Source organism: Hippoglossus hippoglossus, chromosome 17 (assembly GCF_009819705.1).
Source record: "Hippoglossus hippoglossus isolate fHipHip1 chromosome 17, fHipHip1.pri, whole genome shotgun sequence".
NCBI classification, from domain to species: domain Eukaryota; kingdom Metazoa; phylum Chordata; class Actinopteri; order Pleuronectiformes; family Pleuronectidae; genus Hippoglossus; species Hippoglossus hippoglossus.
In genome coordinates, this window is record NC_047167.1 from 4,885,980 (window position 1) to 4,902,852 (window position 16,873).

A 16,873-nucleotide genomic window follows, 5' to 3' on the forward strand; every position below is an offset into this window, starting at 1 on the left:
GTGTGACACGTCAGACTTTCTCAAAATAATAGACTAGACAGATAAGCTTTCTAGTTCCAGTGTAGTAAAAGACCTCTGAATCACTGTCACTAGACTGGTCCTGTTCAAATGAAGACAGAACTGACCAATAGCAGCTCTGTAAGAAGGGTTTATGAATGGTGACCTTTTCCTAGCTAGGCAAAAGATCTATAGCTAGCTACATACATGTAAGCAGCAGAGCAATGGCAAGTGACACAGCTTTACAGTTGGTTGTAAGTCACAAAAATGACATTAACAACTAGAAGAGCACTTGGAGAACACATACCTCAGCCAAGGCTATGCCCCTATCTCCCATGTTAAAGAAAGCGAAGAAAAAGATTGTGGATCTGCCCATTTATTCAGATCTGCTTCCAAATGAATGGGTTCCTAATTGGGTGAGGTTCCACCCCTCCACAAAATTTGGAAATCCTTTGAGTAGGTTTTGAGTAATCCTTCTATTTAACAAAGAAACCAATGCCAAATAACCAAACCCGGAATACAAACTTGAACATGTCAGACTGAATGTATGGCATTTCAGTGTTATTTGAGCATTCCTTTCAATGGAAACGGTAGATGGTAATACAGCATTTTACAAGGAACCAGCTTAAAAGTCAGAAAGACAGTGATTTTAATTCATCACATCTCAAGCCTCCTTGTCTTAATGCAGCTCTAACATCATTTACACCTAAGTCCTCTGATATCATCTGAGGAGGTGCATTAAGGGACCGTCGGAAATGCTAACACCCGCTAGCTTAGCAACTTCTGTTGGACTTTTAAGCTTAAAACACGGTGGAAATGACCTCGTTTCGAGTCGAATATGAATATCGGGGCTTCTGGACACTTGGATGACACCACACAATCAGTATGGAGGCATGTTATTTTTTTCTGTTCTTTTCGTCAGAAGATAGGTCACTAATCAGCTACACTGTGTCCCCTGAAACTCCAAAAGTGTTTTGTGGACTCACACACTTCACCCACCACCCCCATCGGCATAGTGGTGAGTAGATGGGTTTCTGGGTGAACTACCCCCTTAAATGTAAATTGCATAAATAAAAAACATGAAGTGTGTGGTGACATGTTTTAGATATGAAACTGTTTGTTTCATTCTGAACCTCAGTTGATTCACGATTCATGATCTATTAAATTACATGAGCATCATATTTTAATCATACAGTCAAATAACAGCTTGAATCATTCAGGCTGTTGACAGGCTGTTGTGTGCTTGTCTGCATCTCTCCTGGCTTTCACTGTTTAATGTGAGCGTTGGTGCAAGGTCACCTGAGTACGCGTACGTGTGCGTACGTGCTTGCTTTCAAATGAAAGCAAGCACGTACGCATACTCTCTCTCTCTCTCTCACACACACACACACACACACACACACACACACACACACACACAAACACACATTCAAGTCTCCATAAATTCAGAAGACATTATATTGACTTAAAAAGCATTTTCTGGTGACCTTCTCTAACCTCAACCATAACTACTACTTACTACCTTAACCTTAACCTTGAAATTTGTGTAGCACAAAAACAACATAAGTTAAAAATAAATAAACAAAGGTCTAAATAAATATACTTATACTGATACAAATGTTTTGTCTTTCATAGAAATTGTCTGCACCCTAAATATAAAAAACAAGTAATGCTTATAAGGACTTGCGTTTTGTCCTCATTAGGAAGACACGTCCCATAATGTGACTGTGTAAACAGATTTATGTCCCCACAACATGAGGAATAACTAGACCACACACACACACACACACACACACACACACACACACACACACACACACACACACACACACACACACATGAATGACACATTCAAACCACTTTCTTTCTTTCATATGTTTCCTTAATTCTGTCAACTACCTACTAATGGATTGGATTCAATTAACCTCAGTAAATGGGGCATAATTAATCCCTCTGCAGCGTTCTCTTGTAATGCAACAGGGCTGCAGATTATCTTTCATTATGATCTGTCAGAGTTGAGAATCTAAATAATGACAGAGGGAAAAAATATCTCACTGCAGGTGAAATGTTATGTGTCTACAAGGGGAGTTTTCAAACAGAACAGAATTGATATAACTCATAGTGCACTGCTGCTGAGAGAGAAAGTGCTATGAAAAATAATGTGTCGTTCTTTTGTTAACAACAGCAAGAGGCTCCTCTTTAATCAACAGCAGGTTTCTGCTAAACGCCTCCACATGAGTGCTTGAATTGTGTTGTTAGGTTGAACTCTAATAGGTTTATTTGGGATATTTTAAAGAATCAGTCCATAATCAGAGGACATAATGGATAATAAAGAGGATGAGTGTTTCGCTGATGTTGAATTGCTGTCTCACTTATTAGACAAAATAAACAAGAGCATTAGAGAAACGACAAAAACAACTTGTTGAAGACTATGAATTAATTCTGTGACAACAATTGTCACCATGGTCGAATTAACCTTCTCCAGGACCCTGGGGCTGGTTATTCTCTGCCACCCTCCTCCAGTCTCTGAACAAGTCTTCTTTCGCACCACCCAGCATCACTTATCATTCATCCACCTCTTCTTGCTTCAGTAGGCTAGCTATGTTTTACTAGATCTCATGGCTAACTACTTGGTGCCATCAGACTATAGTGGGAAGCTCAGTTGTTAGGCGCCAGTTGCTTTAAAAATGAAATCTAAAACATCTTATCATCTTCTAAGACCTTTTTCAAGGGAACTGAATTCAATATTAAGACTATTTTGCAGATATTAAACTTATGGATTCAGCTACAAAGCTGCGTCCCAAAGAGAAAGGGGGTATCTGGGAATAACATTTTTAAGTTTTGAGCAAAGACATACAACAGGTCCAGACTGTATGACATTTAGTATTGTATGACATGTAAGAACAAAATTGGAAATTAAGAAAGAGACTATACTGGAATGTTTGTGTTCTGTAATTGTTCTTATGCAGTTCTATTTTGTTTGATTGTTTTCTATTGTTTTTGACCTATATTTATTACCTCTGACAAGGAGTTTGTGTTTTAATCTGCGTTTGTTAATTTGTTTTTTACCAGGATAACGCAAAAACTACCAATCCCAGTTCCATTAAAGTTTGCGTGGGGGTGGGGCACGACACTCAGAGGAGCCCATTCAAATTTTGGAGCGGAACCAGATGATTTTTTTATCATGGCGAGGTAAGGCGTCAGCCTTGGCGTATATGCGGTTTCTAAGTGCCCTTCTAGTTCTCTGCTTGGGCTGCTGTAACATTAAAACTTCCCCCATTGGAATCAATAAAGTGTTTTCTATTAATCTATCAACAGATCACTTGATGAAGATGGACCCACCTCAGGTCAATTGAGATTTCAGTTCTGCTTATTCTCAATTTTTTTTTCAAATGTTCTGCCACTCACTCATCACTGAGTAGATGAGCTGATAATGGATCAGATAAAGGCTACTACATCTATTGTCTTACTGTATAAAGAGCTGATTGTGTGGGTGCTGCTTTCTTCTTGTTGTTGTAGTCAAACTGGAAGATGAGTCTTGGCGGATTGGTGGCGTTTATACCATTTAAATTGTGTATGTTGCAGGTAGTAATGGTGCAGTAAAGTAAAGTAAATAACCATCTGGGTTAACCTGCTCTTCACTAGTCGCTGCTGAATATGCAGGAGCTAATTCAATACTGACAATCAATGTGCAGTAGACTAGCAGCACCAGTTCCAGGGCTTCCTGTTACAACTAACAGTATATGACAGTATATGCGCACACACACGCTTTGAAGCAAGCAGAGAGTAAACAGAGGGAGAAAATGTGAATGTGTCAGAGACAGTGAGGCAGGGCCAGGGCAAGACATATAAAGAAAAATGATAAAGGAGGGATAATATGATTGAGAGAGAGGAGAGGTGGGGTAAGAATGAGACGGAGCGAGGGAGAAGAGAGTGATGAAAGGGAAAAGAGGGAAAATGAGAAAGCGAGGGGGATAACGGGAGATAGTGAGAGAGAGCAAGAGAGAGAGTGAAGAAGAGCAGGTGGCCGGCGGTGTACCAAACCCGCCATGAAATATTCAATCTTTAATCAGACTCCCAGCATTCCCTAACGAGGCGTGAGAAAGATGAATTAGCCCTTCGAGTTTAGGGAGCTGATCCACACAAAGCTATCACCTGCAACAAATACACACCAAACAAACCGAATCACATAACAGCACCATGACCTGTGCTTGCTGCCAATATGTGTAAGTTATTTTCACTGGGAGCGGGAGAGGATACATATTGTGTCTGAGATTAATGGCCCTCACATGTATTCTGACACACACACACACACACACACACACACACACACACACACACACACACACACACACACACACACACACACACACACACACACACACACACACACACACACGAGCTTGCAGACAGAGATGCAGTCCTACTCTATTTCCATTCAACTTGTGCTGCACTTTTGCCACGTCTGCAATATTAAATATTTGGAAATGTCAAGCATTGTTCTCATTCCAAATGCCATATAACAAAATCAATGATGTCTCATCATCAAAGCAAATACATTGTTCTGATTTATAACAAGTGGGTCCGAGGGAAGAATAAGGAATAATAAAATCTAAAAAGTGAGCGCTACATGCAGACGGATGATGTTTCAGGCCAAGTTGTAATTTTTCTGTCTACAAGATGTTTTTTTTCAATTGACACTCAAATGTTTGATGGAGTGGAACCAATAGCACATCAAGAAAAAAAAGAAAAAGAAAAATTCTGCTAGAAATATTTATGAGCTCAGACTAGACCACAGCATTTTTATCATTTGGAAACCATTGCAGCAATACTAATTTCATGTTTAGGAATATCTAATGATGAGTTATATCTTGTTTTAAAGGCTCTGAAAAGCTATCTTCTTAAGTAGCTTCTTATTATGAGTAATTGTTGCTTTTTGCTTTGCTTTAATGTAACCAGTCAGTGGCAACGATAAACCTTCATGACATATCCTTAACGCAACATGGAAAAGAAATTACAAGTATTGATAACCTTTATTTTCAGTTCCACCTCGTCATCTGTCTAAGCAAAGAAAGTCCTGCTCTTCCTTTTCACTATTGCTGTTCCTCTTCCGATAATCTGCTTCCTGTATATACCAGCATGTGAATGACCGGTGTGCATGAATTGTCATTTTATAGCAGTATGAACAGAGATTCTGATACAGGGCTGAAATGCTGAAACGTTTTAGTTTGGCCATAGCCTCAGAATTATAGTACTTACATGTGTTATTTTCATTGCATCTGTAGTCCTTTAAGGTAGACAGAGCACTATTACACTGTATTTCTGGACATACAAGAACACATGTATTGTTAGAATAACAGGATTTGATACTTTCATACATTGCTGCCAGAGTAACTTCCACTGAACTGTATAGAGAGAGTTCACAGTGGAGAGTTGAGGGGATCTGAAAAGAACAACAAATTGTGTCGGTACACCTTTAAGGCAGAAGCCAAGAAAACAAAACAGAATTATGATGGATTCCTGCAGATGAAATACTATAAAGCAATTTGAAAATAAAATTACGAAAGCTAATGGTTCTATACACTGGTATCAGAGCCACAGAGCGATTTTATTAAATTTTACAGAATTGAGAGCTATGAGGGACCGCTATTGCAGGATCACGCACACACACACACACACACACACACACACACACACACACACACACACACACACACACACACACACACACACACACACACACACACACACACACACACACACACACACACGAGGCAGATGATGTATTAGTTTGTGAGGTTAGTCTGACATTGCCACAATCAAACATGCCTCCACTTTCCCTGCTTCCTATTGTCTTGTCTTATAACCATAATTTGTAGGAATGAGTAAAGTCAATTGAAGCCATCAGCAAACACAAATAAGCTAATAACAGTCATATTTAAATGTCTCAGCTAAGGAGGGACAAGGTATCTTGTTACATAGGGAAATAAATGACTAGGTCCACTGCACTGTATATAAATGCAATTAATCTCTGTCCACAAACAATCTGTAGTTTAGTAACAATAGATTAAATGACTACGAGTAGCTGATATGAGTCATTTGGGTTGACATATTCAGACAATTACCATCCAACTCTGCTGTTCCCTTCAGTTCTTGCATTTACACTTCTGAACTTATTAATTTGGTTCGAGGGTGCACAACTTTACCGTTTTGATTTGGCCTCGCAGATAAGGTTCGTGACAAGGTAGTGAACATCGTAGGGAATTTAGAAGAATAAACACATTTCCCTCAGGAAATACAATAGACTTGGAGCTAGCTCAAATTTTCACCGTAATAAGTTTGGTATAATATGATGATGTTGGGTTTATAGCTTTTTGTGGTGACCCCAAGTGGCAAAAAAATCTAATATGGTCCCAATCCCCCCCATCTGTTCCTGATTTTTGGGGCTGATAAGTGGTCAGAAAAGTGTTCCTCATTTCATCCAATTCGATGTTTGTCCTTATTATCACTTAAGTTCTCAAGTTATGATCAAAGACCTGTTCTGGGACATAGCAGAGATGTTGTCCTTTGACCACCAAAGTCTAATCAGATCATCTCTGATTTAAAGTGAATGTTTGTGGAAAATTTGCAGAATACGGATGGACAACCTGAGAAACATAATGCTAATGACCACAGCTGTTGGCAGCGGAGCTATAAAATGGCTCTGACATTAAAAATATGTTGTTACATTGATGATGAGTGTGAGGTTATGGAATAAAAGTTTATGTTAAGAACAAAAACTACACTCTATAATATATCGGTTCATAGCCCTGACCCCAAACTTGGGTGACATTTAAATATAAAAGCAATGCATTCATTTTATTAATAATATATAAAGCAATTAGAAACATCAGAGGTCAGCCCTAAATTGTGAAGCCACTAGTTTTGTTTTCCCATATCCATCCTGCTGCAGCACAGAGCCAAATCACAAAAAATGTGTCATAGTCTACTACTTCCACATTGCACTGTATGACTAGCATCACGTCTCAAGTGACAAAATGAAAAGCCACTGCAGCTCGAATGCCAAACTGTGAGTCATCTTAGATTCAGCTAAGTCTGTCACTTCTCTGTGTGTCCACGGGAAAAATAACACTGAATACAGAAAGCTTTAAACTCTGTTTGAATGTGGCTGTTAGATGCAGAGTGTGTGAACAGCATAACACCTCTGCAAAGTAATATGTGTCTCTGCTGAAGTAGTTCCAACAGGATAACCCATCAGTTGATGCACCATGAATATCAAGATAATAGTATGTGATTTTGCAAATGTGTGAATTAAAATTCCTATTGTATGCAGTTGTATGCCTCCACCAACCACTCAAGTTGTAGTTTATGTCCATCTATGTCCAGAGTCATGTTATACATGTAACTTTGAGTTATGGCCAAAAAAACGTAATTTGTGAGGTCACAGGGATCTTGACCTTTAGCCACCAAATTCGAATCAGTTCCACCTTGTGTTCAAGTGAACATCTGTGCCAAATTTGAAGCAATTTCCTCAAGGGGTTTCTGAGACATCATGTTCACAAGGGTGGAACATACAGCTGTGGCAGGAGGAATTATGTTTTCAGTTCCATAAATATGGACAATCTGAAAACACAATGCCTCTGGTCACAGTTGTTGCCGGCATGGGAGCATAATAACAAATAAAACACTTGGCAGAATCAGGCAGTGACACTGACCGGAGACAGCCCGTGGCGTTACGGAGGACCTGGGAGGAGTGTAGGTGCAGTTTGCGGTCCTCCTGTGTATGCGGGGAGGTGTCCCAGCCCGAGTGAGGGATGATCACAGCGTTGGTCAGCACGGCCAGGGCATCCTGGATGATGGGCATCTTCAGGGCATCGCATGACGACAGGTTCCACAGGACACCTGCAGAGGACAGCAGGGAGACAGGCGGTGAAAACCAATGCAAAGGAAAAGGAACAATAGAGGAGCAAGGCAGACAGGAAGCAGGGAGAGAGACAGGCTCAAAGACAACTCCAGGCCAAAAAACACTGAAATATTTAGTAGGTTTTCGTGAGCAGTCAGTTACTGCAATATTGTGATGCTTCCCAGCAGTCTGCAAAGCCAGACACGTGTTCTCAACTGAGACGAAATACTTTTTCTCCATGGAGGACATTTTGACATGTCACAGTAGGAAAAGCACAGGGGTAAATAATGAAATTAACTATGGCTGAGTTCAATTTAGCTGATAATGTGCATACTGATTCACTGGCTCACTGGAAAACTTGAAGAGAACACAGCAATCAATAATGTGATTAGTAACACCAAGACTGGATTACCAACCAAGCAAATCACACAGCCACGCCAAGGCTCTGGAGCCACAGGGACCCCAAAGACCCCTGGTTCACTTTGTTGACACTGAGGTAGTGGTCGGACATAAATACAGCTGATCTTAGGGAAAGGAAAATAATAATATAATAAACAACAGGGAACATTTGTGGACTGATGGGACAAAAACTGCATGTGCATACTATTGAATATTTGAGCTTTTGTTAATAGATGATTTGTAATTACTCAACACTAGACAATTTAACTTTAACTTCCAGTTTCAGAGTTTTGTTGAATTCATATCCAGACAGTGATCTTAAAAGGCATGACCATCCTAAATTAGATTCTGTGACTTGTAGGATGCTGCAGCTGGATGCCAAACAGCACATTAGCCTCTGCAGCCTCCCTGATGAACCCACCAGTATACAAAACAAAACCCTGATACTGAATACAAAAATAAATATATCCCTTTTATAGACTATTATTTATAATTTAAGAAGCATGTCAGAATTTACCAATTTACAGGACCAATCATGCAGTTAGTTTCTATTTTAAGCTCAGTTTGGATCAAAAGTACCTCAAATTTTTAGACCCATGAAGTTTTTTCGAGTAACTAAAAGGTTCTCTACAGCTGCAGACTGTAGGTCATCTGCGTTTTCACCATGGCCCAAAGACCATGGGAGATGAGGAAAGAGAACAGCTGATTGCCACAGTAAGCTGTTCCATTCCAGTCCACTAGGAGGCAGTAATGCAGAAGACCGTACAACAATGATGAAACTATATAAATCAAGCAACACTACAGCAACAGTAAACATGGAGAAGATTCAAATCGTGCTGCTGTTGTTGACGATGATTTACTGCATCAGTAATAATACACAAAATTCTAGACTTAACATAGACTTAAGAAATATTGCAGAGATTGATCACCCGAAATGAAATCCTGGATTACTCAACCAATCAGGCACGTTCAAAGCTGCAGGCTCCACCCCAAAGTTTTCTTGTACTTTCCCCAAGCAGGGACTTTTTGGATTGAAAAAAAGGAACTTAATTTAGACCCTGCTCCCTGCGGTGAAAACAGACAGAGTTCCAGCAAAGGCCCCTAGTTCCTGGGGAAAGTTTCTGTTTTGGAAACAAAGCTTTTATTGTATTTGTTGGAAAGCATTAGCAAGCAATTCAGGCTAACTAGCCTCCACTCTGTGTGATAACTAGTTAAACAATCTAGCTATGACATTAGTACAGATTCAAACAGACATGGAATGTGTCTCATGTTATTTTTTAAAACCAGAGTCAAGAAGCTGCAGCACACTGAGCACTGTGTTCATCCCAAATGATTATACAGAGGGCTGAACTAACAGCTCTTTCATGGGTCCGGATATGCTGGCGGAAAAACTCTCAGCAACTCAGACCTGGCAAAGTCATGATGATAAAACAATCAGACGAAAGGGCAGACACTACACACAGAGTACACGGATATACACACACAACTGCTAATTAGAACCCTGCATCTTACACAGGAGCGACGCAAATGTCAAATGTTATCAAATTTCACAACATAACCTTTTATTTATCACTCCACGTCGACGCTGTGCTGCTGCAGCTTATAAATAACGAGGTACAACAAATTTAAGAGACGCACCCGAAACACGAAATTCCACCACAGCTCCCTCCTGTTCTTAAAATCCTCACCTGAATCCAACATAGAGTTACCAGCCAAACCAGAAAATGGAGTGACTTGTTTCTTGCCTGCTGTTTTGCTATTCATGAGTCAAACACACACACACACACACACACACACACACACACACACACACACACACACACACACACACACACACACACACACACACACACACACACACACACAGGCCGTCTCAGAGCCTTTCAAGAGGACAGAGGAGGTAAGAGGCAAATCGCTGCAGTTTGCTGGAAAACACTGATTTCTTGAGTGTTTTTACACACACACACACACTCACACATACACACACATGCACACACGCACACACGCACACACACACACACACACACACACACACACACACACACACACACACAGGCCGTCTCAGAGCCTTTCAAGAGAAGGACAGAGGAGGTAAGAGGCAAATCGCTGCAGTTTGCTGGAAAACACTGATTTCTTGAGTGTTTTTACACACACACACATACACACACACGCGCGCACACACACACACACACACACACACACACTGTGCTAATGACCTTGAGGATCGACAAAACATCTCATAATTCTTGTTGACCTTCATCTTGAATAGTGTCTATGTCCTGATCTATGTTCTCATATAATTATGTGTTGAGTGTCCACCCCAAGTCATATCTGCACTTATCTACCCCCGCCTTTGTTGTAATTGCAGCCGTGGCAGTGGTATAACATCCCATCCTCACATGTGTGTGTGTGTTTGGAATAAGGCGTCCTCTCTTTAGTGCAGTGTTGTTCACCCTTGGCTGAACAGCGACTGTGTAATCACAGCTTCTGTTATCTGTCTTTGCGGGTTTGTATGAATTTGTTCTTGTGTGTGTACATGTGTTTGTGCATGTGTCCGCGCGCGTGTGCATTTAAGCCCCATCAACAAATCAGCCCCAGCTCTTGTCAGCCCTTTGGACTGTGTTTATGTGGACTGTAAAGGCAGCAGTGTCTGTTTGTGGTCAGGAGGAGTTTCTAAATGACTAGCTTCTGGCTTCATAATTAGCCGGAACCGTCATGTCAGCAAAAGTGTCTTCTCTCCCTCTCATCTTTTCTCCTGCTCATGAGGGCAAAGAGGGCGTGCTGGGCTTTTCTTCAACCTTAACATTCAGTGTGACACGTTATAATTCTAACTGACCTTGGTTTTTAACATTTGTGAGTCAGCTAATGTTGCTGTGTTTTTCCCCCACAGTGTTAGAAGCGAATTACTGCAAAATGATCTAATGTCACTGTTTTTCAAAGGAACACATTTCAGCGAAAAAGCTTGTTTTCTTCACAACTACATGGACTATAAAGTAAATGTTATCTCTGTACAGCTGCGTTTAGACATGCACTGAACACCGCAGTTTCTACGTAGGACGAGTATGTGTGAATGCAAATGCCTGAGTAAGAACCTCCTGAGTCCGCCTGCTGCACCATCCCTCACCTGAATCCTGTGGAGAATTTGTTGCTGTTGTGAACGCTGCTGAGCAGAGAATCTCCAGCTGTGTTGTGCAAGTGTGAAAGATAAACTGGGGAGAAAGTCTGGACCTAATTCTCTGGAGATCCTCCACGGGACAGGTCTGAAAACGACTTATGGTTCTGTTAGCGTAGACATTTAGTATAAATTTAGTTTACCATCAAGTGTAATCAGAGAGCCATTTAGGTTTTGTGTATTTATGATTGAGTGAAGCTTGAAACTTAATCAGGACTGTTGTCTGTAAATAGGTCTAATCAATAACCACAACTCCGTGGAAATTACTTGTTTTCTATTTCTACAAATATATTTTACATACACAAGATACAACATTTGAATGATTTAATTTTGGAGGAGATCGCTGTTATGGGCTCGTCTAGCTGTTCCCCCCTGTGCCCGGGCTTTGAGCTAAAGGCATGCTGTAGGTAAAATATGTAACAGATATATTGCTATTGAAAAAATGCATAAGGGGCTTTGCAACAGGGGAGACAAAGCAGGAGATTGCCTGGGGCCCCGATCTGAGAGGGGGCCCTCGGGAACTGATTACACAAGTCCACAGCAATGAGGATTCTTTGAGAGAAACCCCTCAAATTCTTTAATCGTCTATGTACAGGAGACTGCAATGATACCATAGCTGTAAACCCCCGAAAAAGACTCCATGCCACAATTTGTCTGCTAAAATCTTCTCTGGTTTGGTTGAAGGCTAGAATGTCTAAATGTGTTTATGGTAGTGGTGGAGGTTAGCACTCTAGCATAATTACTTAATTATTACTTATGGGAATGCACAGTATGGACTGTGTTTATAAGTTTGATAGTAAAAGAATAATTTGAAGAATGAAATGATGTAGTTTGGCATCAGGCGTTGATTTGGTTCAATATAGGGTCCCCAGGTACCTTTTGCCTAAGTCTCTATGCTCCTAATATGCATAAATTCAACTGTGACTAAAATCTCTCCATTTACGTAAAAATATTAACCCAAATTTCATCGTACCCCAAAAGGTAAGATAAAAACAAAAGTCCTCACCTGAGTCCCCTGAGAACCACTTATTGACTTATGGTAGCTTTGTCCTTCTGTAATATCTGCTGCTGGAGTATTCTGACATTTTTGCTGGAAAACATAATCTCTGGCAACATTAGGACTCATCCTTGATGTTATCAGTAACCTCTGTGTCCTCCCTACTATGACAAGTTGAAACGCCTGTTGGGGAAAAAGCCTGTGGGATAAAAAAGTAGTATCCGTTGCTTGGAGATTCTGGTAACAGCCCAATGGATTAAGGGTATTTGAAAGATTCCCAGATGTTCAGTTGATTTACAGACAAGTCAAATTATAATTGTGATTGTAATTACACAAATTAAAGACAAGTGTCTGAAATCACAATTTACTGCTCGTTTAAACTACTGATTGTCTTTTTTTATAGGGAGCAATGAATGAGTGGAAAAGGGAGTGAATTCAGACACAGCTTATATCTTTAAGCTTATAAGCTTTACACATCCATCCATTATTTACACGGCTTATATCTTGAGGGTCACAGAGGGAGCTGGAACCAAGGACAGGTGGCCAAGGTATGGGGTGACATGCAGAGAAAAACAACCATTCGCTTTTAGATTCTCACCTACGGTCAATTTAGAACCTCCTGTTTAACCTCACCCCAATCTGCATGTCTTTGGTCTGCGGGAGGAAGTCAGAGTAAAACCCACGAACTCACATGCAAACTCCACACGGGTGAAAAGCCAAATCCAAATCTGTTCTTTCACCACTGTCTGATTTACAAGTTGAATGTAAAATAAACCTCTATAGTTTCAAACACGGATTAAATCAGAATGCAGATGAAGTGCTACAGCCGGTCCAGAAGTTGTGATGTTATTTGGTCATTAGGTGTCTTCACCAACCACACACTGAAAAAGCAGCTGTCTGGTGATCAGGGGACAGGTTAGCAGCTGCTTCCTCCCTCATCCAGGCAAAAGGAACACAGCAGCAGACACAGTTTTCCTCCTCAGCTGGAGAGTGTATCACACGGCTGTCACATTCATACTGTGTGCAATGAGAAGGACCAAATTGTTGAACTAAATTGACTAAATAATAATAGGCCTTCATCTCTCAGTTTTAGCTTTTGGCCGCCGTGAACTCGTAATTTAAGCACAGCAGAGAAACTGAAATTCAGAGACATTTAACTAAAGTTAAACTTAAATAAAAAGTTTTGTCTTTTGTACATACAAGGATACATTTAGAACATTGTGTACAGGCAACGCAAACCTCTGCTAAGGCCGTAACAGTCTCCTTATGAAACCACATATTTATTCGCTTGATCCGGATTTTCATTTGGATCTGCACCAAATTGCACACACCCATGAATATTAGTCCCCTTAACATGCCAGATTTTCATCAAGATCCATAAATGATTCTCTGAGAAATCAATGAAAATGTCACTAAACACCCTATCTCGCAATGTTTAAGAAAGGGGGAAAAATTCCTGGATTTGGATCGGGACCAAAATTGAATGCCTTCTTACCCGACCCATACCACATCCTTACACCAAGTTCCGTGGCAATCCATCCAGTAGTTTTTGCGTAATCTTGCTAACCAACAGACAATCGCGAATGAAACCAAAACCTCCTCGGCAGAGATAATGATAACAACAGTTCTGAATTCCCCATATGGATGATGATGAAAAGGTAACAGCTGCACAAAACTTCCATCAGTTGATTTTACAAACGACCCACAAGTTGCCAAAAGCCTACACACTATTAACAGACCAATGAGACAAAGGCAAACAGCCAGCACATAAGCAGGTATTCCTCATTCAAGTTAAGCTGAACCGAGGTTTTCAAGGCTGCACATTTCCATTTGTTACACAGGAGCACTCAGGGCTCATTAAAAAAACATTCAACACACGCTCTGGGTGCACACACACCCTGACCTCAGCCTAAGACCGTCTGGGCTTAGTCCCAGGCCTTGTCAACTGTTAAAAACCCCTCTGACTGGAAGAGAAATAAATTGTTTAGCAATGAAAATTTTCCATTTGACTAATTCTCAGCAACATCTCCAGAAACAATGTCCCAATTACTCCAGCTAATCCACAGAACAATTAACAGAAAGTAGTTCCTATGTACACATGTGTTTTGTAGATTATCCAGAGTAGTTTTAATATGTTTTTAGTCACATAACGGTTAATTCTATAACTGGAATTGCATTTTCACTCACAACACAAGGAAATGCATTGCTTTGCAAGTTGGATGAACCAACCATTTTATAAAATGTCTCAATTCAGGGGCTGCATCCTTTGAAGACTGATTACGACTAGGCTGTCCCATTTTGAAGGCTCCTTTACACATGGCCAACAAATGTGTTGTTCCATTCCTGAGAAACGAACGCTCTAATGGGTGGATCCTTCCTGGCCCGACCTATCCCAGGATTCATTGTGCTTGGGTGACCAACTGTTTTTCAAAGAAGTAAATGGTGCCAGCAAGCAACGAGACGTCCACAGCTTAAGTATCACGCTTCAACTTAACAAACAGCTACCGGTCCACATGTTACAAAACCAAGGGGCATTCAAATGTTATCGTCGTGCCCAACTTGTGCTCTGTTGCTAGGCAACAGTATTAAGGGAAGAAGTCTATGGGCCCATCCCTCAAAGCCTAAATTTTTTTGGCAAACAATCACTGTGGTAATACACAGTGCATGGATTTGCCATTCATGATATGTATATTATTACAAAAACATTTTGGTTGGATGCTTGTCACAAACACCAAGGCAGTTTACTGTGATGAAAATAATGAACTTCACTCTGCAAAATCGAAATAAGGACAGTCAATATATTTGACACCCTGCAGCTAAATTGTCGGAACACAGCGTGTAAAGTCCTATTGTTATCAAACTCTTTCACATAATAGCTACTGCTGAGCACGCATGCTATTGTTTGTCAGACTTCTCTAACTTATTGTCCAAAAATTAAATTAGAAAAAGAAACGACATCTACAATTTAGTTGTTGCCTTTCACCAGTGTTTGCTAGAGAAACCTGTTTGAAGGAAGGGGAGCATGGAGGAGTGTATCTACGAGTTGCATTAATTATCACGGGCACATGATGTCATGCTGCAGCTGCAAGAAAACCGTGATTTCTTTTTTATTATTATCTTGAGTAAAGTCAGCTGTTTGCCAGAATCGCTTCTTGCTCTGCAGAGTATGACATCATCTCCCTGGGGTGAAAGGCAGTGGGATTTTATCTTTGATCCGAGACACACTCGCATACACACAAACTGGTACACTCACATTAATTCCTGCTAATATGAGCTTCACAGGCCTGCACACACACACACACACACACACACACACACACACACACACACACACACACACACACACACACACACGCACACACACAGCCGGGTGTATGACAGATGAAGGAGGTTAATTGCCTCCGCCTTACATCATGAGTGGCAGCAGGAGGTTATGAATGCACTGTTATATGGAGGGAGGGGAAATGAATATGCTGGCTATCTCTCTTTGTCTCTGAAGCCATTACCCATTTCTCATTTGCACTGTACTTTGATTCCCCCATCATATTTCTGTCCTCTGCAACATTGCAGCACATATTTTTGTTTTATTTATTGCCTGGCCCCTTAAATCTCCTGGTATGTTTTTTAAATTTTTTGGGACTTTTTGTGTGACCGACTCTGAATTTGAGACTTTTAGAGGACAGTTGTTTTTTTTACAAAGTGAGAAAGTAAGTGTGTAGGTTACTATTTTCTGGATTCACCTTTCCAAAGCAACTGCTGTTTACTGGTTGGTATGTAGTCACCAGAGGGAGAGGTTTGACAACTACAACACAACAGACATGAGTATAGTGGTTCTATAAAAATACGGAAAAAAAACATTTCTGCTGGTCTATACAGAAAATGATGTTGTTGGTATTCATAGCAAACCCTCAGCAATACTTTGTGGTGACCTGAGCGTCAAGCAATCCAACTCCTGCCAAAAGGTGGATATGAAAAAACAAGTTAACATTATATTCCAAATAAATTCAAGAAAAAAAAAAGAATTGTTGTGCAGGTCTCAGAATGAATGACTTGAGCCTTAATTCTCACATCTACTAGAAAAACTGTAACAACAGTGATTTCTGTAAGGCTCAGCTAGCAATACTTGGTGTAAGCATCTTACATAGCATTTATTAGGACACCACACTGATGGTTTGACCTTGACACCCGCTTTTTAATTGCTCTCATTTTCAGGAGCAAAAAGACACAAGAGTTCAGTAGGGGAGAGCTAAATATCAGTGTTATCACTGAACCAGCGGCCTGGCAGCTGAAAATGTCCCCACTCTCATTTTTATTCCTTATATGACACAGATTTGACACATTTCCTAAGCAGTGGGAACAGTGAACGGTTACATGAAGCTGCATTTTGTGTTGTTAACATGTGGAC

At 40.5% G+C, this 16,873-nt stretch overlaps 1 protein-coding gene across 6 annotated transcripts in view; it reads right to left on the reverse strand.

Moving 5' to 3' along the window:
- ctnnd2b (catenin (cadherin-associated protein), delta 2b) overlaps nucleotides 1-16,873 on the reverse strand; it is a 166,422-nt gene that overhangs the window by 25,040 nt on the left and 124,509 nt on the right. For all 6 annotated transcript variants that reach the window (XM_034613774.1, XM_034613772.1, XM_034613770.1 and 3 more), the window contains one exon: nucleotides 7,713-7,899. In XM_034613774.1, coding sequence (XP_034469665.1) covers nucleotides 7,713-7,899 — 187 coding nt within the window. The remainder of the gene's footprint in view (nucleotides 1-7,712; nucleotides 7,900-16,873) is intronic.